Source organism: Corythoichthys intestinalis, chromosome 19 (genome assembly GCF_030265065.1).
Source record: "Corythoichthys intestinalis isolate RoL2023-P3 chromosome 19, ASM3026506v1, whole genome shotgun sequence".
Lineage (NCBI taxonomy): Eukaryota > Metazoa > Chordata > Actinopteri > Syngnathiformes > Syngnathidae > Corythoichthys > Corythoichthys intestinalis.
This window is the reverse complement of record NC_080413.1, coordinates 22,239,019-22,260,648: the sequence shown is the minus strand read 5'-3', so window position 1 is coordinate 22,260,648 and position 21,630 is coordinate 22,239,019. Positions and strand designations below refer to the sequence as shown.

Sequence of the window (21,630 nt, the reverse complement as noted above, 5' to 3'; positions counted from 1 at the left end):
TCTGGGAGCATATGGGTGTGCATGAACCATTCGGCTCCTCTTATTTCCCAAGATACAGTGTTTTACATACACACACCTGAAAACACACGCATAACACACACTTAGTACCCCAGGCCCGCTTGTACTAATGAAGCGGCCTCTTTGCAGCTACCTTCATTACCTTCAATTCTCTGGACAATGTCAGCTAGTGAACACACTTACGCTCAAACACAGGCCTGCACTCGTACTAAAATGCAATACTGTCTCAACTGGGGGGCAACCAATGGCAAAACCTTAAATCAAGCTTTACCATCACAACTGTGTAGGGATGGGAATTGATACGATTTTTACGATTCCGATTCCATTATCGATATTGCTTAACGATTCGATTCTTTATCGATCCTCTAATCCAGGGGTCCCCATCTGCCGGGCCGCGGACCGGTACCGGTCCGTGGCGCATTTGCTACCGGGCCGCACAGAAATAACAATTTAATTACGACCGCATTCTGGCTGAATTAACCCTGTGCCCCTGCTTAACACACCAATATCCCTGTCTACTCTAGATATAATACTACGGGATGGATTAAAATGTCGTCATAGAAATCCATTGATTGGACTGCTAGCAGTACATCTTGTTTGAGTATATAATATATCAATGTGCGCTTGTCCTCGATAATAATGTATTGCTAGGCCGCACCCGCAGCACATTTGTTCCCGGAAATAATTAGCCCCCACACGAGCGAAGATGACTGGAAAACAGACGTCTTTGGAGATATTTTTACGGCGAAAAGGTCACCTGAAGAGCCTACAACCTCGAAGACCTACAAACTGCGAAGGAGTGGATTTGTGACCCGTTTGTGAATAAACCGAGTGATTCGAGCATGTCTGTGCAACAGGAAGATCAACTTGTAGAGATCGCAAATGACGGCGACCTTATTAAACGTACATTTGAGACAACAACTCTACCGAGGTTCTGGATTAAAGTCATTCTGGAATATCCTGACATCGCTACAAGAGCATTGAAAACCTTGCTACAATTTCCAACATCGTATCTTGTGAAGCGGGCTTTTTAATTAATGTTTAACGACAAGGCGATGTCGTTAATGGTGAGAGCAGTGTGAAGTTGTTGTGTGCAGCTTACATGGCAGGATGTATCTGAGGAGAACTTTTCTACAAGTCTTTTCATGATCAAACGTAAGGTAATATTCCTTTCTTTTAAGAAAGTCTGTAGTGTTTACTTTCAAATCGCTACATTTGCGCATTTTGTGGCTATGTTTAACGTTACGCGCATGCCCAGAACCGCATCGTTGCAACTTTTGATGGGTTGCAAAATTTGTCAGAACACCGGTCCGTGACAAAAAGACCCAAATAACACCGGTCCGTGGTGCAAAAAAGGTTGGGGACCCCTGCTGTAATCGATTCTAATTTGGGGAAAAAGAAGAACAAACGTTCTGATTGGCATCGAGTTTGTTTAATCAGAAGTCACAACCTTACAAACTCACAACGAGGTTAAAAGAGGCCCAAGACCTCAATGTTAACTGTGGCAATAAGTGGCAAATACACAAGAATGTTTAACATTTTACTGAAACATTTTTCTAAAAGAAATAAAAAATATTGGTATATATTGGCATATAGGTCGTTGTTCTGCCTTTGGCAATATGTGTTAAAGTGTATTATTTACCATTATATTGAAATACATGCCTTTTAGTTTTTATGGTGCTTTCATGCTCAAGTGGGGGGGCCCTAGCGCTTCCTCACGCGAAGAAGAACGCGCTCACGTGAAGAAGACCGCGCTCTCACGCGAAGAAGAGCGCGCTCTCACGCGAAGAAGAAGTGGCGCTACAAAGCATCCAAGTGAGTGAGCGAGTTAGTGAGAGAGGGAAACACTGCTGTGAGCCTAGGTTCTTTGTTTATGTTTTTAAAATATCTACAGAGGCAACGCCTGTATGTATCATCTTTTGTGTTGTTGTTGTGTGTTTCCACTCGCGATCGGACACTTAATTCCAGTTGTGTAGTGGCTTCAACGGTGTGCTAAAGCTAGCGAACGCAATGCTAACCGTTTGTGTTACTAGTTTGTGTACTGTATTACCAGCTAATCATCGCTGATTTACGTTGATGCGAACCTGTTTGTCATTGGGGACGAAATTGATTTGTTTCATTTCTATTTTTAATTTCACTCTTCAAGTGATGGTTGAATAAAGTCAGCAAATTACACCAATGTCTTCTGTACCGTCATTTGGGAGTTTAGCTAGCTGTATGGCCAGGACTGAGCCTTAGCGTCTCAGTGAGGACAGTACAGTCGTATTCCCTCCCAACGCAGTTATTTTCACCTTGCAATGACTGCAAGTTGCTTTGTTGTAACTTTTCCTCGTGAAGTGAAGACACACTTTCGAGCGTTTGAACCTACGTGCTGTCATTGTTATGTTTACGCAATGCTCGTGCTAAACCATCGTAACCTTTCATTTTCACCCTCTTTCCTGGTGAAGTGTAGCCAAATTTGGAGCGAGTGGTTCTTGGCGCCATGCTAGTTTGATGCGTCTGGACAACAAGACACGTTACGTCACGTGATGACGCAATGCGCATCTTTAGGAATCGTTAAATGGATCGTTAAGGCTTTTTCATTGTGATTTCGAGGCCTCGAAACACTACGAACCGGTTCGGAATTGGAATCGGATTTCGATTCCCATCCCTACAACTGTGTGAGTTGAACTTTTTGACAAAACGCATTGGACAACGGAACAAATTGTGATGGAAGAAATTTATGATAGCTCAATTAAAACCAAGTCTTAAAGGAGAAATTCAGAATTTTTTATATTAGGCTTAATCTTCGAGTTAGCGGGGGTTTAATTAGTCGGTGGAGTTAATTTCAACAAATTCCATGCAGTTTGTCAGTTATGTGTGAGTTTCAGGGCTCTGGAGTGGCTAAACTAGCGCGAGTCAGTGGTTCATTCTTAGCATGTCAATATAAAACAACATATGCATGCATGAGAATCACCGATGACTCATGCAATCAATAGTGTTGGCTATGTTTTCAGGATAAAGTTATTCAAATTTACCATTGCATGTCAGTAATTGTGGTAGGAATAGCAACATTTGTAATCCAGCAGCTCTGCAGGGAACAGTCTGCAGAGCGGAGTGATATTTTTTCCACCGGTGTGTTTATGTTTATGATGGCCAAAAAAAAACAACTCGTCGCGATCAACCATCTAGCTGTTTACGTTCGCTTGCAGCGCTTTGAGGTCGCGACTGGTACCCGAATGGGATAAGTCCGGATTCCCACCTTCCTCGAATGCAGCATGAGCACATATAAAAAAAAAAAAAATTTTTAAAGTCCTGCAGAATTGCATGACTTTTGGTGTGAAAATTGTATTAGCCGCATGGATATTTGGGACAATGATTTGCATTTAGAATTTTTTGGACTATGTTAGATCTGTCAATATTGTTTTTTTTCTTGACATGCTAAGATGAGAAAATTGACTCGCGCTAGCCTAGCCACTCCGGAGCAGTGAAACTAACAAATAACTGACAAACTGCAATTTGTTGAAATCAACGCCACCGATTAATTAAACCCCCGCTAACTCGAAGATTAAGCCTAATGTCAAAAATTTTGAGCTTTAAGGTGGTAGAAGCTTTTTGTGGTATAGGGCAGGTTTAGGAAGTTTATTTAGTGTTAGTTGGCGATATTTTGGATATGGAAGTGAGTACCATGTTCAGTTCATATATATACATATATATTAAAAAGAACTACTCATGTAAAACTCCCTGCCTGTCAAACATATTGTAACCCCAGAAATACACACATTTCGCAAAACCAGCAATCTGAAGTGCTGATACATGACATAGTGCAAGATATCAACAAATCTCAGTTCTTCAACCATTAAATATTTACTCTGTATAGAGGTTTTGAAAATAAGTGGAAAGGAAGTCAGTATGAAAATTTTTTTACAGGTACTAATTCGGAATTGGACATACATTATACACACCAATACCTGAAGAGCTACTGTAAATAGTAGCTGAAATCCATGGAACCCAAATTAGATCAGGCTGCCTGGACACCAGCATCGCCTCTGTGACTTTTCTCTCCACTGCTTACCACTATGGCTAGTGGAGTCGTCTGGTGGCCTGCAGGCAAGGGGCTGCCTAATAGAGTGCTTCACTTGCTTTAGTTCACACATCTCATCACTTATCCCGCTGAGACACACATACATGTACAAGTCAGTGCAAGCACAACCAAAGGGGAAGCCCCAGGAGAGAGAGAGAGGGAGAGAAAGAGAACATTTAGGGAACTTTTGGCTTGACTAGGAATCAAACATGTGACCCGGAATAATTAGGCATATCTAAAGTATGTATCACGTGCTATGCAGTAAAGTTTACTGCAGTTTCAAACCTCAAATCTCAGAACGGTGAGGTAGATGTGTTCACCACTCATCCAGTGTGCTGTCTACCTTTCATTCATACGACACAGAAGACTATAGGCCGCTACTTTTTTCCTTCATTTTGAATCCTGCGGCTTATAGTCTAGCGCGGCTTATTGATTTATTTGGGTTAATAGGTAACACATGCCTCCTAGCATGCATTGCAGCTCTCCAGATGTAAATAACAATCAAAATTCATGTTCTGCGCTAATTATTTATTCAGTTACTCTTCCGGTTGTTTCATTACTTGCTAGTTATGGTATTTGGTAACACTTTATTTGACAGCGGCGTCATAAGACTGTCATAAGACAGTCATAATTGACATGAAACTATCATGGGCATTACTGAATGCTTATGACAGTTGTCATTAAGTGTCATCCAGCAAATTATGTTACTAACTCCATTTACGTCCAGCTCGGATCTTTTACATCCATTCAAAAGTGAAATAATTTGCCGGATAACACTAAATGACATCTGTTATAAGCATTCATTAATGCTCGTGACAGTTTCATGTCATAATTATGATGACAGTCTTATAGCGCCACTGTCAGTGAGTGTTACCAAATACCATAACTAGCAATTAATGAATTGCAAGATTAACTGAATAAATAATTAGCACATAACATGAATTTTGATTGTTATTTACATCTAGAATGTTGCAATGCATGCTAAGAGGCACGTTGGACAAAGACATTGTTGACAGCAGCTGGCAGCAGAGGTTGACTGTCTCCCCCAAGGGAGCAGTAATGGCCAAATGAAGCTTCTTGAAGCAATGAAGCTTTTCAGCCAATTGATTCAAAGCTTCATGGTGGTTCATTTGGTTTTATAACAGTCGTAAGATGCCGCTGTCACTGTCAAATAAAAGTGTTACCGGTTAATATCTTTTGTTGTAAATATCCCATAATACAGTGAGGAAAGCTGTGGCTTATAGTCTGGTGCAGCCCTTAAAGTGTGCTCCCTCACTCTGGATGGAAAAATGCAGTTTGAAAAAAAAAAAAAAAAAAAAAAAATATATATATATATATATATATATATACCTAAAATATATAATGCAGACCCATAGAACTGTAGTCCAGTCAATACACATACACACAGTAGGCTATGTGCCAACTAAACATTTTTATAAATTACTATCACAACAATTGTCCTTGACAAATTGTTATTCCCATTCAATTGATATTCTCATTAGATGTTCTAGATTGCACACAAACAAAAACCGAAATAAACTGACAAACTATTCAACCAGCATGTTTCCAAACGTAGCAGTTCAAAACTACGTTTCCCATAATGCCTAGCATGCTTTAGCTTACTGATAGCTAGCTGAGGCAAAAATTAAACTTTGCTATAAAAGTTTACAATCATCAACAGCGCAACGATGCGACACCAAACGGGATTTTACATTCAAAGCTCCGACAGAAGTCAACAGTTGCCACTATATACGTAGTTATTGTAAAAAACTTCAGGCGTTGTGGCCAAATCGTTAACCCAGTAGATGGCGGTAATGCCTCATGATGGGGTAAACTGCCAACAAAAACAAGAAAAACTACTCCTTCCCTCCCAACTACTAGGAGCCATGTCATCGCAGGCAGGCGCTGCCACCCAGCGGCCGGAGGAATTCTCTTCAAATTGGTCCCGTGAAAAATCATAAAAACCGTACATTTTTATGAATTTATAAAACCCACCCGGACGACGAGGATACTAAGTGAAAGTAGGACTTGTCCGGGCAAAAGAGGATGTTTGGTCACCCTACATTTGGTGGGTGGCAGCTTATAGCCAGGTGCGCCTTATAGTGCGAAAATTACGATAATCTTAGTTTTGTTTGACAATATGTAAAACCTAAAATGAATTAACAGTCAAATTGTAGTCTAGCAAATCACATTCCAAAGTATTTATTCCAAATGATTTTTTTGCTTTCATGCTACCCATACACCTGTGAAGAGTAATTCATTTTAAAGGTCCTGAGGTAAATACAGCCATGTAGCAGCATGAAGAAAAATAATCTAAAGAGGGCAATGAATGTCATGCCTTATAAGCAAGATGTCAGCAAAGGACACCGGTTCCATCCATATACAAGTTTGACTTTTTCAATTGAACTCCAGAAATAAATGTAGTTTTCCTGGAGATTCCAATTTCTTGAGAAGCATGCGCCTCTATTATGGAGAGGGAGACGCTGACTCATTATTTCAAATGCACACAACATAGCCATGTGCTCACATTGGAAAACCTGTTGCAGAACCATGAATGATGCAAAAGGGCATCAAAGCCATTGAGCATTGCCTTTTCCTGTCACTCAAACTGTCTCCCTGTATATGTATTGCCTTTGCATATTTCTGGCTGTATTATTATTTTTTTGCCATGATCTGAAAGGATTTTGCGGTAGTATTGGGATATGCATGATGTTGAATAATTGAGGGAGTGCCGGAGAACACCTTGACCATGCACATACACACACGCAGACGCACGAGGTCAGCTATCAAACACACCTCGTTAGGGAGACGCTGGCCACCTCAATTATTCACACATACATGTTCCTCTCTTACTGCTCGCTTCCGCTCTTGGCTGCAGAGGAGTTGAGTGCAGACAGCCAGAAAAGGTAAAAAAAAAAAAAAAGTGAGAAAGGTATACGAGAATAAATAAAAAAGGAGCAGAAAGGCAACGGAGACAGAAATAGCAAGCGAGAAAAAGGGAGATGGTTGGGGATGGAATGGGGAATGTAAAATGGGGAGCTGGGTAGCGATGACGATACATCCCTCACCGTGTATTGGGATTAGTCAAACTAGATTTTAATCATCATTGATATGGGATTTATTACAGCCACTAATGTTACTAATGTATCATGTGAGCAGGCCAATGACTGCAGCAATTGCTGTCAATTATGAAAGCAACATTGGCAAGCTCCATAGCAACAGTAAACCGTACAGGAAAAACACAGATGCTTTCCTCTGACTCTCTTAGACATGTGCCGGTTACCGGTTTCAAGGTTTACCATGGTATGAAAACGTCACGGTTTCAAAACCACTAAAATTTTCCGTCATGCCAAAGTATCACCTATATTTTATGTCCCAAAAAATGCAGCGAGAAACGGCTTGGAGCGTAAGGTTGGGAATCTCTGGCATGAAGCCGATTCGATATGTATCTAGATACACAGGTTACGATTCGATTAAAAAAACGATACATTTTTAAGGCCGAGCGATTCGATACAGTGTAAGAACGATACCGTTCGATAAAGTGAAAATGATACAATAGTAAATATTTGTTGTGTTTGTACAGTATTTTAAACATATAAGAAGACCACGTTTCTAATATAGCAAAATAAACAACAAAATTTCATACCAGTGTTATGTTTTATTTTTTTATGAAAAAAAAAATAATAAGGCTTACTATATGACCGTCATTTTGTTGGATGGGATTGATAATAAAATAATACTCCAGTGACAGACAACAATAAAGTGCAGTAATTCAATTAATGTATTTCCTGGTGTTTTTAACACAAGAGGTAAGTAATTCAAGTGCAAACTTTCAACGTAAACGTCTTACAAACAAAAACTATTAATTATATGCAGCAGCTCTAGAAAAAAAAGAATTTAACCTGCTAGTGTTATCATAAATAAATAATAAATTATGCTTTACGACTGGTATAATTGGGGGAATAAAAACATGGCATTTTAGACAGAGAGGTCAATAATCATTACTTTAACCTAATACACAGCAAAGTCATTCACTCATGCCTGTGCTTCCTCATTTTTTTATTCCTCATCACTGTCCATATATTTTTTGAAGGGCAGATTTTTCTTGAGGAAGATCAACTAATCCACATGTTCATGTTTAAGTAGACTGCGTTTCGTGGAAACAATATGCCGCCCTTTCCACCATTGTAGTGGATTATTTTACAGGGTTAAAAACTCACGATCTCTATACCGCTCCACACTTCACACAAGCTCTGTCCCATGCGAACAGATCTGGCTGCCTTCATCACTTCAAAGTCCGACTTTTGTTTTCCTGGGTGCGTTGAAAATCAATCGCTGCACGTCGTTGGCGTCGGTGATCACACTGTCCATTGTTTTAGCATGTTGCTTCGTTGCCACTACTAGTTTCGTTTTGGGCTGCGAAGAAAATGCTACGGAGCGTGCGTTACAGTGGTTTCGTTAGCTCTCGCGTTGTTATGACACGCCCGTGACGATCGGGTAATGACGACGACTAGTAGCGGTTCTGCCGAAATGCATGGGAAGTTGAGGCAACCACGACTGTGAGTAGTGCTTGTCCATATTATATCATGCGTGCGGTCTCGATCTAAGTGCGCTGTGTGCTGAATGACACAAGCGCAGCATGTGAATTAAAAGCTAAATTATTATCATATTAAGCAATGCATTGAACTAGGCATTAGAAGCCGATTCTTGTGCTCGCGATAGCCGAATTCTATCTCTTCTATCTCTCTCTTCATTGAATATTTAATGGCTAATTACTGTTCGAATGGTAACTTTACTATTGATACATCTGTATCTCTCACCTGTAAAACCGGATATCCGGTCGTATCGGTTTATCGTTCTCAAGCTTATTGGAGCGGCAGCGGTCTCCTCTCCCCCTCCGGTTGTTGCTCTGTCCTATGTGTCGATGACATGGCTGTCGCTCTCAAAACTACACCTGAGCTTTTTCAAAACCCCTTCAAAAAGGTATAGTCTAGTATGGGAGTATTTGGGCTACTGAAAAGAAACAGACGGCCGCGGCTTAGAGGAGGAAGGACAGCCGATGTGCAGTCAACACCTCCAACCTGATTCCACATTTACGTGACCATCATCCGTCACTTTACACATAATTTAAGATAAGATAAAGCTGTCATGAACGTTTCCCACCAGCTAAGAGAGTCCACTTCTGCGTGTCTCGTGTGTCTAGCGATGGTAAAACAAATACTATAACGTAAGGTTGTTTACGAGGCTGTTAACTTGGTTAGTTAGCATGCCCAGACGGCTAACTATTTTTCTTGTTAATAGTGTGCTTTTGTAAAGTCTGCCGCCATAGTAAACATTTGTTCCAAAATAACATTTTCATAATACAGCCTGTGGTGATTTTTTTCTCTCTGGCGACTTTCTGTGTTGAGAGAGGGTGTGTGTGTATAATGTGTAAATAATGATAGGAGTCATACACACGCGCAGTCACTCTCCATTAATATTCACCTAATTAATATTAATAGTAGTAGTGGTATATTAACCCGGAAAAGGTGAACATACTCACATTGCTGCATCATAACTTGGACTGAGAGAGAAATATGTAGAAAATGAGCAAGTCTCAAAAAATGTTGAGATAGAGCTTTAAAGTCAATGAAGTGCCTGTAATATATACTGTATACATGGTGGAAAACACAGACAAGGCTGAAAAAGCAGTTTCTGCTCTTGCACCACTCTTTAAAATAAACTGCTGTATTTTAAGCAAAAAGAACTGTTGTTTGATAGAACAATATGTCTATATGCTGCCATAGCAGATTCATGGCGCAATAAGCCCCCTAACTATTTTTAATTTTTCCGTTTTACCCTGGAAACCCCAGATTACAGACATCGCCCAACCGCTTTTGTTTCAACCTAGCCATAAAAAGAAGTAATTGTATTTATTATTCTAAATGTCTGTCATTTTTAGCTTTGAATCAATAATTGATGTCCAATATTTATTTATTTGAAAAAAAAAAAAAAAACGACTTTAAAAATTATTCACTCGCATATTTTAAACTTTTAAACAAATTAACGTCACAATGAAAAGATTGGCGTCTGTAAAAAAGTCACGGATATCGACCTCATAACTATCGCTTAATTGTATTTTTTACGTTACTCTCGCATTTTCCCCAATATGTTAGATGATAAATACTCGAACCAAACAAAGAAAAATTGAAAAAAAACAAAAACATTTAAATGGGTTTAAAGGAGTAAAATGAAAATCTCGATTACTCCTTGATGCCTGTGATTTCTGCATCGCGACCCTTGTTATATTACCATGTTTCACCTATAAAATCCCCCCAAAATCCAGCTGTGGCCATTCACAGCTGTGTCTTGACACTCGGTGATACATGCTACATGGAGTTTTTGGATCGAAAAGAGGTAAGTACGCAATAATATTTCGTTAAAATAATGGCGTCTTTAATTATGCTTTCGCGTGCTCTCACCTCGAGTTAGGGTTTTGCTGTTTAAAAAAAAAAAAAAAAAATGCCCTCCTTTTCAAAATTTTTCTTCTTCCCCCAACTGTTAAGCAACTCGAGCTGTGGCTCTGGGTTTAGTCTTTAGTTTTTTTGTTTTTTTTTCAATTTGCAAATAGGCTATGTTGTGACAAATAAAAAAAATCCTGCTCAGTGGAAAAAAAAAAAAAAACCCATACATCTCTAACAAATTTTAGAGCTATAACTGAAATAAATAAATCTCATACCGGCACATGCCTACACTCTCTATGGAACTATGAGGACCTTCTGTTTTGCAAAAACTCAACCATCACTGCAAACTTTTTTTAAATATGCATTGTCAACTTGTCAGTCCGCTAACTAAAGATCAGCTAGCAGTCTACAATTCCACTCATTGGTCCTTCTTCTGTAATTTTACGAGCAGGTGTAAACAAAATGCAAAACAACAGTCAGAAGATCCCATCAATGTCCTCTCTCAAAATGTTGGCCAATGGAGTCTTATCAAGCCACTGTCAGCGAGAACGAAAACACAAAGAAACATCACTGAACAGAATCAACAATAGTGGTTCAAGACATCTTTTTTTCCAGCCACAAATGCTTGTATTACTCCATTTTTTACACGTTCTAAGGCATTTCAGAGTTGAAGTTCTGCTGTATACACATCGGAACATCAAACTTGCACACCTTTCCAAACAAATTAGCCTATTAATTTCAGACCATGTTTACATGAGACAGATCAAACACACCAAAATGATGAATCCCAGGAGGTTGCTGTGATCTCGCGACACCTCCACTGCTTCAACAAAATCATCAAAATCTCATCATGAAAATGTTGTTCAAGCTTTAGTGAGGAAAAAAAAGTGTCTGAAGACTCACGCAAAGTTTGAAATACTAGTAAAGGGCTTGAATGATGTTTTAGTATTCTTCTCCAATGCTACTTTTTTTACATGTTAACTAGCAGTGCAGTCATTGTTTTGTTAAATTACTCAAATACATAATAACTTATCCACTCATGGAAGTATGCCTGGCGCGTCAACTCTTAATTGTCTTATGTACATATTGTCTTATAAATATATATATTTCTTTTCATATTTTTGTTTTAAATGTCCCTGGAACACAAACTATTAAGGAAGTAGATTGGCCAGTGATCGACAATTATAAGACCAATTTGTGCTCTGAATTTGGATTTACAATGGCCTTAAACAGTGAGCAGGATAAAAATGTTTTGAAAATGGTGGGTTCATAAATGTATGCAGAAAGTCAGTAGAAACACAATTTTAAAATTGTATGATGCATTAGCTATTAACCTGTTTTCCACATTCAAAATACCTCATATGCTAAACTCCTATGGGGTATTTAATCCAGTGAGTGCAATTTGTTATAAATAGTCACATCCGAACAATCAGACGTATCATAAAACCAGTTTTTGACAAAGCAAACTGCCTAACATGACACATTTTTATTATTGAAGAAACACATAGCCTGAAGACCCAATTTGTAATGTAAACGTCAACCCCACCAGGCAACAACAACAACAACAACAAGCGATCATATTTGACACATTTAAGGTATTAATAACAGCAAAGTAAGTTCACACTCTTCTACCCCCATCCTGTCTGATTTCACTCCCCATTCTTGGATTCTCTACCACCTTTCTCCCTGCTGGTCTAATTAACACTTCTGCTAAGGACACAGGATCCAGCAGCAGCAATGGACTGCCAGGGGAAGTCATCAGTTGAAACCAAGTATCTTTTATCTAAATCTTCATCGCAATCACTCAACGGTTTCACTCCTCATGTAGGTTATCAGGAGGTACTGATTTAAGCAATGGACTCAATCTCTGTCGGCTTATAGCAAAAAACACTCTGAAACATTGGGAAAACAAACAACTATGACCTCCCGATCGTCAAACATCTTACATCTCTTGAAACTTGGAGTCTGATCCATAATAAAGGTACAAAAATTGGTATACAGCATATGCCATCAATTGTAGACATGCTACAACTTTTTTTTAAAGTGACTTTGGTACTTTGAGACTAAAAATGCACAAGTACATTTGACAATATTAAACCCAAAATTATTATATTAAAAAAACAACAAAAAAAACCCAAAAAAACCCCCAAACCTCATGTTTAGCTGCTTCGATACGGAGAATGGGAATATGAGTGTCTTTATGGTCTCAACATTTTTTTATGTATCACATGGGAGTAAGGGTGTAACGGTACATGTAATAGTATTGAACCATTTCGGTGTTTGGTGCTCGGTTTGGAACGGACGCGTGCCGAACGGGTTTCTGACGTAATCAGTGTTTTCTGTAACGCGTTAGTTAGTAACGCGTTACTGTAATCTGATTACTTTTTTCAGTAACGAGTAATCTAACGCGTTCATTTTTCTACACCAGTAATCTGATTAAAGTTAGTTTCCTTAGTGTCTCTGCGTTACTATTTTTTCATCGCCTCATAACGTATGTAAAATGAAGATTTGTGTAGTCATGTACGAAGAGAATTTTGAATAGAAAATGCTAAAATAAAAGGTTCCCGGTACGTGTTTCCATGACAACCTCTTAGCTATTTCCTGTTTTGGTCTCGTGTCACATGTGTTGTGGGACTGAAAGCGTGGGCCAGGCGGGTGGACATTGGAGTCGAGTGTTGACACGTTGCGAGGGAATTTTGATCCGTGGATATCCATGAATGAAGGTGAGTATTTTTCCTTCATTCTGGAGGGTATCAGCAAAAGGTTGGACTTCCTACATGCGCGGCCGCTTCGTAGCTTTGCTGTAGCAACGACGGTCAGTCATTGCTTCAAGTTTGCAAGCTTTGTTTACATCATATGCGTGTTGCACATTTATGGCGTGAGGTTATGTGTTCGTTTAGCATCTGTGGGATGGAATTGACCGCGTGTGTGTTGAGAGGACTACTTCCGGGTTGTGGACGCGCATCCACGCCAACCACCTTTGCAATTTTGTGCAGTCAGTTTGCATTGTTTTACATTGGCACTGATATGCTGTTAACCATAAGCCGGAATTCAGAAGTTTTGATATTAGGCTTAATCTTAAAGTTAGCGGGGTTTAATTGGTCGGAGGAGTTGATTTCAACAAATTCCAAGCAGTTTGTCAGATATTTCTTAGTTTCAAGGCTCCGGAGTGGCTAAGCTAGCGCGAAATTCTGATATTCCCCTTTAAATTCAATCATCGGAAAGTCAATTACATGTGATGACATTTTTCTGTTGTCATTCTTATGTTGAGGCGCCAAAGGGAGAAAAATGGGTAAAAAGTAACTGACAGATTACTTTTAAAGTAACTTAGTTACTTTGATAATGAAGTAATCAGTATTGTAACTAGATTACTTTTTTGAGGCGTAATCAGTAATCACTAATTAAATTACTTTTTCAAGTAATCTGTGACAACACTGGACGTAATATAACCCTTACTTTTTGAGGCTGTGAGTCGATTGCTGTCTTTGTGTAGATTATATTTACTCCGTCTTCTCTACTATAATGAGGACCAACACGGTAGGACAGTATAACCCAGAAACGTCAACGGCGCGACAACGTAGCCGCCACGAGAACGCAGTAAAACGCAGGCGTTAGAGTCAATCAGCCAATGCACACCAGTCGCAGTGCGGCCACGTGTTAGATGCGTCCCAAAAGCGGCTCAACGCGACGTACGCGAAAAGAACGGCAGAGTTTATTATTTGACGCGAGACGCGGCCCTGCTGCGTCAATACTACTACCGGTAGCTAGGATCGGGCCGGAAGTCACTAGTATAAAAATACGGTAGATCCGGTTGATTTTCAAACTAATATGCAATCGTAACCTACTTTTTGAGTTCATCAGATCTCTTGAGTGGTGGATAGGGGCACAGTTCACTTGTCTTTGTTGATTTACTGCGGTCTTCTCTGCTATAATAATAACCAACACGGCCCCATGTTCAATACAAAACTCTCCTACCACAACAAAACAAGTAGGAACTAATATTCACATGGGTACTAAAGTTATACAACATAAAATATACAATATAAATGAATACTACATCACATTTGTAAAATATAAACACATAATACAATAAATAACAGCCCATTTAAATAAAATAAATTGAAATGAGCTAAAACACATGTAATTGACTAATAAGGATAATACACACATCCTGCTTACACAATTAAATTTATTAATTTCTGTTGGGTGCTTTAAATTGAGAAAATCCACCAATAAAGCTTTTGAAAACCGTTCATAAGAAAAAAAAAAAATTTCATTGAGGCATTTCATTTGTAAAATACATGTTAAAATCTGTCATTGGGATTGCTTTTCTCTTTAGCACAGGACTTCTTTTTTTCTTCTTTCTTTCAGAAAGAAAGCTGACCAATACGCGGGGTCTGAAAGGCGAATTGTTGTTGGGTTATCTTTAAATACCCGCTACTTTTTGAGCAGAATTCGAGCTTTGTATAGGCTAATGTTCCTATTGTTGAAGGCACAAAGGTGTGTAATAAACAGTGTTGTTAATTTTACTTTAAAATAGTAATTAATTACAGTTACAAATTACTTCTCCCAAAAAGTAATTGCGTTAGTAACTCAGTTACCTGAATGTAAGAGTAATTAGTTACTTGGCAAAGTAACTAGTGATTTTTTTTTCTCAAAAAAACAAAAACAAAAAAAACAAAAACAAAAACAAAAAAAAAAAAACAGGTCACACAATGTGAAGTTTAAAGGATTTGGGGGACAGTTGGCCCTAGCCCAATTCTTTATCCTCCACTTAACTAGACACAAGGGTATTGCGATAACTAGCTAGTAACCTTTGCTATGTGTGGAAGTCATTTAAAGTTGTGAATCAACCGTTAAAGTTGTTAAAATTGTTCCCGTTATTGCATTAGTTGCCTTCTGTCTACTTTAAACGTGTAAGTTTTAAAACTGTTTCATCATTTAAGTTAAGATTTTGCCGATTTAGAAGCATTTTAGATTTAAAAAAAAAAAAAGTTACTTAGGTTCGCGAGGAAGGACCTCTACATCAGGGCCTTCCTGAGAGGTCTACTGCTTTAAGATGGCGGCTGTTTACTAACGCATGTAATCCTTAAAACATGTTGGCAATGCAGCTGTGTCAGTTTTGCATCTATTTCTATAATATGATATCTACCGTGTCATGTGGGCGTAGTTTGTCGGCTATGGCCACAGTCAGGTATTATTGGAGCCACCTAGCATCGCAGTTGCAACGGCGTCTTCCCCACTGCTGCTCTGCTCTCGTCCCTGTGAGTCCGTTTCTCTCAGACTTTTTTTATTCAACCAACTTAGTAACGCATAGTAACGCACGCCTTTCCCGCCTCAGTAACGGTAACGGCGTTGCCAAGATGAGAAAAGTAATTAATTAGATTACTCATTGCTGAAAAAAATAACGCCGTTAGTAACGCTGTTATATTGTAACGCCGTTATTAACAACACTGGTAATAAACAACTAGCACATTTACATTTTGCATTTTGTTTTCTTACTGTACCGAAAATGAACCGAACCGTGACCTCAGAACCGAGGTACGTACCGAACCGAGATTTTTGTGTACCGTTACACCCCTACATGGGGGTATGACATACTCCTGTGATTATTCAATGTGTTTTGTTTATTCGGAGAAAGCAGCGAGCGGGAAGGGGTTATGGAGAGAAAGAAAGAAAAATAGAAGAGAGACAGAGACAAAAGAGGAGAAGAACAAACAACAAGAAATACATTGCACGCTTACATTACCTATGAATATAGTGGTGCTATCATTAGCTAATTGGATTTCCCGTGGACACCATGTGAGGGGGCCGAGCAGAAGAGGAGAAGGGTGAGTCAAAGAGGCCGTTTACATGGTGACTCTCTGAGAATACGAAAAATTTCAAATTTGCATATTTATGGTTCCATCTCCATTTGAACAATGTCGCAATTCCGTGTGAAAACAATGCAGTATTCATGCCAGACCCTAGGGGGCAGTGCATATTTACAAGGTGACATCCAATGATTCACTTTGACCCCAACAACCTCCTCAGCCTGGAAGACAACATACCCGCCCTCACCAAGCAATGGTATTTTTCTTTTGCTCCAAAAGGCACAAAAATGGAAACATTCAACATATTTAAATTTAAAATATTATATTATTATTATTGTAAATATTATAAAAAAGTAAATTAAAGCCAACGTTCCGCCATATTTGCTGTTTTTTATGTTTAGCAGCACCGCTGCGCACGCTCAATGTGACGTGTGCGAGTACTGACGTTAATGGCGCGGGAGCTTTCCATTGATATGGATGCGGAGCAAGCCCCCCCAAGCCCCCACAATCAAATCCTTCCACTTTAGAGCCCAGAATCAGTGGTTTGCGTCTTTCCCTTCCATTTTTGCTGACACCATATGAAGGCGACGCCATTCCGCAGCACAGTCACTGCGTCTTGGTGTCGCAGAGTCGCCATGTAAACTGCCCCCAAAAAAGATGTGATGAGCCGGAGTGCAGCATACACGAATCAGCAATGTGAGGGGTAGAACCCAGTAATATGTGAATCACTTGTACGTGTGGATATGTTGACATCCTTTTCTTTGCTGCCTGATCGCCAATCTTGGCACCGACATTCTCTCTACTTGAGTGTGTCGAAGGCTACGTTCATACCGCAGGTCTTAATGCACGAATCTGATTTTTTTGTCACATCTGTTTTATTGACGTGCCTGTTCAGACTGCCTTTGTCCATTGAGACCGTTCAAGTATTATGCATGCGCACTAATTTGCAGTCCGACTCGCGCTGAGCAAGAAGACCCGCATGCGCAGAAGCATCAAAACAAATGACCACGCATGCTGGCTGTCATCCGTCACTGCAGGGAGATCATATTTTGATTTCCAAAAAGAGGACACAAATAACAGACATAAATAATCCCCGTTTAGGCGTATATTCAAAGTTTATATGGATCGATAGCATGCACGCACTGTCCATGCATGTCACACACCCATACGGGCAATTTGCTCCAACTCTCGGCCGTGTAAGCAATCTTGAAAAATTGCTCATATAGAGCAGAGAGAAAACCGATCATTCTCAGGCTTATCTTCAACCCATTTTTATTTTTTATGACTGTTGTCAAGCCCGACCCTTCCCAAAAAGCCCAAAAGTGTTCAAGGCAAGCTAGGCGCTAACGCACAGCTGCACCGATACCGTAGCGCGCGCTCTCTCTCGCTCTTTGATGACGTAATTGCTGCATGAATTCCAATTTCGGAGACTTGACAGTTCAGACCGCACGCAAAATTTTGGAGAAATGTGGCCCGGATCGGATTTAAACCATATTCGAAAGTGACCCAGATCAGATTTGAAATGGTCCACTTCTATGCCACTTGTCCCGTTCAGACCGTCAAGTTAATGCCTCACTCCAGTCGGAAAAACACGAAAAAATCGGATTCGTGCATTAAGACCTGCAGTATGAACCTAGCCTAATTGCACCCAGTCATGCGTGAATCCCATCAGATGTGTGGTAGTCCTGCAGACAAGTGAGAATCTGTGCGGGGGCCGCCATAGGGCCACGGTCCCTCACCAGCCTTGGGTGAGCCAGCGCTCCCATTAACCGGCCTTCAGGGAAGGGATGAGGGACATGCCACCGCCCGCTACGCCTGCATCACCAGCCACCGCTGCAACCCTGCAACCGACATGGCACACTGTGGGACCCCATGGCCCACTAGGCCCGGTGCAGGATAAGATCCCCATCTGGAGGGGGCGACAAACCGCCAACCCACCTGCACTCAGCCAACGACCCACGCCAGGGCCCAAGGAGAACCCGGCTGAGGGCAGGGGGACCGCCGCATGGAAGCTCGTCCCAGCCACACATCCCGCCGCCCCTTGCCGAAGCCCCCCTCCTAGTAAAATATATGTGGTGCATCAAAAGAGGTGTGGGAATGCCAGGGCCTGCCCGGGAAGGCAACTGTCACGTCACCCCTCCCAAACCGGTCCCAGCCACGCCACATCCTCAGTATATAATGCATTAAAATCAATGGGTTTGCTGGCCTGGGACTGTACGGCCCTGTTCCGACTTTCCCCGAAGACCGGTATGAGTGTGTAGGTGTCATAGGTAAAAGATATTTAATAAACCCCTAACTTTAGTTTGTTCAACAGCCAATACAAAAGAAGAGAGTCTGCTATAAATTGAGCATAAGAAATTGCCATGTGAGATAAGTCTGTCCAAAATGGCACATGATTAATTAACCTTTTGTAATTAACATCTCAACAATAACAAAAAGGGAAGCACTCAGAACAGTACCAGTAGCTATGGGAAAAGCACAACTTACAGAGTAATTATGCTTTCTAAATTAACTTCTATAAATTATATTTAAAAAAATAAATACGGTATGTAGGCTGGGTAAAGCAAAAGGGCAAAGGCCAATTAATAGGAGGGCTCATTTAAAAGTAGCGAAACGTACATTTTTATCATAGTAGAACGAACTTGAAGATATGCTGCAGTGAACTGGGTTCGAACTCCGGTTTAATGTGACTTAAGAGGCATATTTCCCAACAGTCGCATGACTCAACATATTAGTGTGTGCATTCCTTTGCTGATAAACATCTATCAACCATATGTTAAATAATTCCAAAACGGATTTGTTAAAAATGTTTAATATTTATGAAATAGGGTACCTACTGCTCAAGACTTTTGTTAACAAACAAACCATGGCAGATACTGAACCGAAAAAGCACTAATTATGATTTCCTGAAAACAATATCCGACATCTTTGTCTTTGGCAATGTTCGTTTCACATGTTTATCACCTCAGCTGAATGACAGACTGTTACAGTTTTTGGGCCAGGAGGGAGTGGCAGCCTTCCAACTCCTTTTCCCACCTCTACGTGCAGCCTTTGCAAGGCAGCCGCAACGGAACGCTTCTCTGGAGAGAGTAATACTGTCTGTCCCATGTTCCAGTTCTCATCCCGATTTACAGTACGAGAGGATTACTTGCGTAGACTATGAGAGAACAGGGAGAGTGATGGGTGTGTGCTAAGAAGTAGGAGGAGTGGAGGCCTCAATGTTCCTTCAACTTTAACAACACTGCTCCACTCTGGCTGATTCAGCACTGAAAATAATTCCTTTGCAGGGAGGACTTAATTCTTATTCTGTTTGTGTGTCTTTGCTTCAGCATTGTCTATTCTGCTCATGCGGTCGCCAGCCTTACTGCTGTCCACTGTGACAGCTGGATGTGTGTGCGCGCATAGAGCGAGGGCACTAGTGACACAAGGGTCAGTGTGTGTTGCATGTCTTGTTACTGTTACAAAGTCAACCCAAATATGAAGGGCAAAGCTCCGTTTGATCATACATACAAAGGTATTTTAAATGAGAAGCTCACATTTATTGTTATGACTGTTTCAGTAATATAAATGGAGTTTACATCTGCATCAAGATTGACACAAACACTAATTATGGAATTTAGAGCAAAATGGAAACATACCAAATGGTATTTTGAGAAGGATTATTTTGTCTCGTCTTGGCAGCATATTGTTGAACAGATGTTTATATGTCACTAGGAGGGAAGTATAGCTTAGATGAGGTTCATGCATGTACAGACACACAGCTCCATGTCAAGGAGGGAACAGGGGGAGACAAACACAAGCAAGTGCTTCACTGTCATGAAGTAATGTTAGGTTGACGCAGAAGTGAGAAAAGGGAGGGTATATATCCACTAAAATGCCAATATACGAAGTTACAAAAGGTGGGCGGTATGTTTTTTATATATTTTGATATTTTTAGATATTCGGTGTGTAAACTTAGCTTTTATAGTGAACATTTAATCATATTCTTCAAATGATAATCTCTGCAGCAACGCTGAAAGCACTCCTGTAATGAGTCACATGACATTTTGGAGGGAAAATGACAAGCAGTACTCAATTTGGACATTTACGGATGTACGTAGTTCCCATGCGGTGTACGCGGGTTTAGATATTAATGGCTATATTTTGAGTTATTTTGAGGGGAAAATAAATCTTTTATATAAGCTGCACACAGACTACTTTCCATTGTGTCAAAGTGTAATTTTGTCAGTGTTGTCCCATGAAAAGATAAACCGTAATTTCCCCAATATAACGCGCACTTTTTTTCCCCCAAAATCAACTTGTAAAATCATGGTGCGCATTATAAACGGGTACATGGATGGAGACAGAAATATATATACAGTGGGGAGAACAAGTATTTGATACACTGCCGATTTTGCTGGTTTTCCCACTTGCAAAGCATGTAGAGGTCTGTAATTTGTATCATAAGTTCTCTTCAACTGTGAGGGACGGAATCTAATACAAAAAACAGAAAATCACGGTGTATTTTAAAATAATAAATTTGCATTTAATTGCATGAAATAAGTATTTGATACATCACGAAAATCGAACTTAATATTTGGTACAGAAACCTTTGTTTGCTATTACAGATACCAAACGTTTCCTGTAGTCCTTGACAAGGTTTGCACACACTGCAGCAGGGATTTTGGCCCACTCCTCCATGTAGATCTTCTCCAGAGCCTTCAGTTTTTGGGGCTGCTGCCAGGCAACAAAGACTTTCAGCTCCCTCCATAGATTTTCTATCGGGTTCAGATCTGTTGACTGGCTAGGCCACTCCAGGACCTTAAGATGCTTCTTACGGAGTCACTCTTTAGCTGCCTTGGCTGTGTGCTTTGGGTCGTTGTAAAGCTGGAAGACCCAGCCACGACCCATCTTCAGGGCTCTCACTGAAGGAAGGAGGTTGTCAGCCAAGATCTGGCGATACATAGCCCCATCCATCCCCCCCTCAATACAGTGCAGTCGTCCTGTACCCTTGGCAGAGAAGCAGCCCCAAAAAATGATGTTTCCTCCTCCACGTTTCACGGTTGGGATGGTGTTCTTGGGGTTGCACTCATCCTTCTTTTTCCTCCAAACATGACGAGCCGAGTTTAGACCAAAAAGTTCAAATTTTGGTCTCATCCGACCACATGACCTTCTCCCATTGCTCCTCTGGATCATCCAGATGGTCAGTGGCAAACTTCAGACGTGTCTGGACATGCACTGGCTTCAGCAGCGGGACGTTGCGTGCGCTGTAGGATTTTAATCCATGACGGCGTAATGTGTTTCCGATGGTTTT

General features: G+C 40.3%; 1 protein-coding gene across 8 annotated transcripts in view; it reads right to left on the bottom strand.

The window, feature by feature from the left end:
- Positions 1–21,630, bottom strand: part of gphnb (gephyrin b) — a 213,056-nt gene that overhangs the window by 172,319 nt on the left and 19,107 nt on the right. Inside the window, exon 1 of one of the 8 annotated variants that reach the window (XM_057822146.1) lies at positions 3,969–4,173. The exons of 4 other annotated variants lie outside the window; for them this stretch is intronic. In XM_057822146.1, coding sequence (XP_057678129.1) covers positions 3,969–4,041 — 73 coding nt within the window. In that variant the 5' untranslated portion in view covers positions 4,042–4,173. Of the gene's footprint in view, positions 1–3,968; positions 4,174–21,630 lie in introns of those variants that run through there. 3 more of the 8 variants (XM_057822147.1, XM_057822149.1, XM_057822152.1) reach the window with 3 other exon arrangements.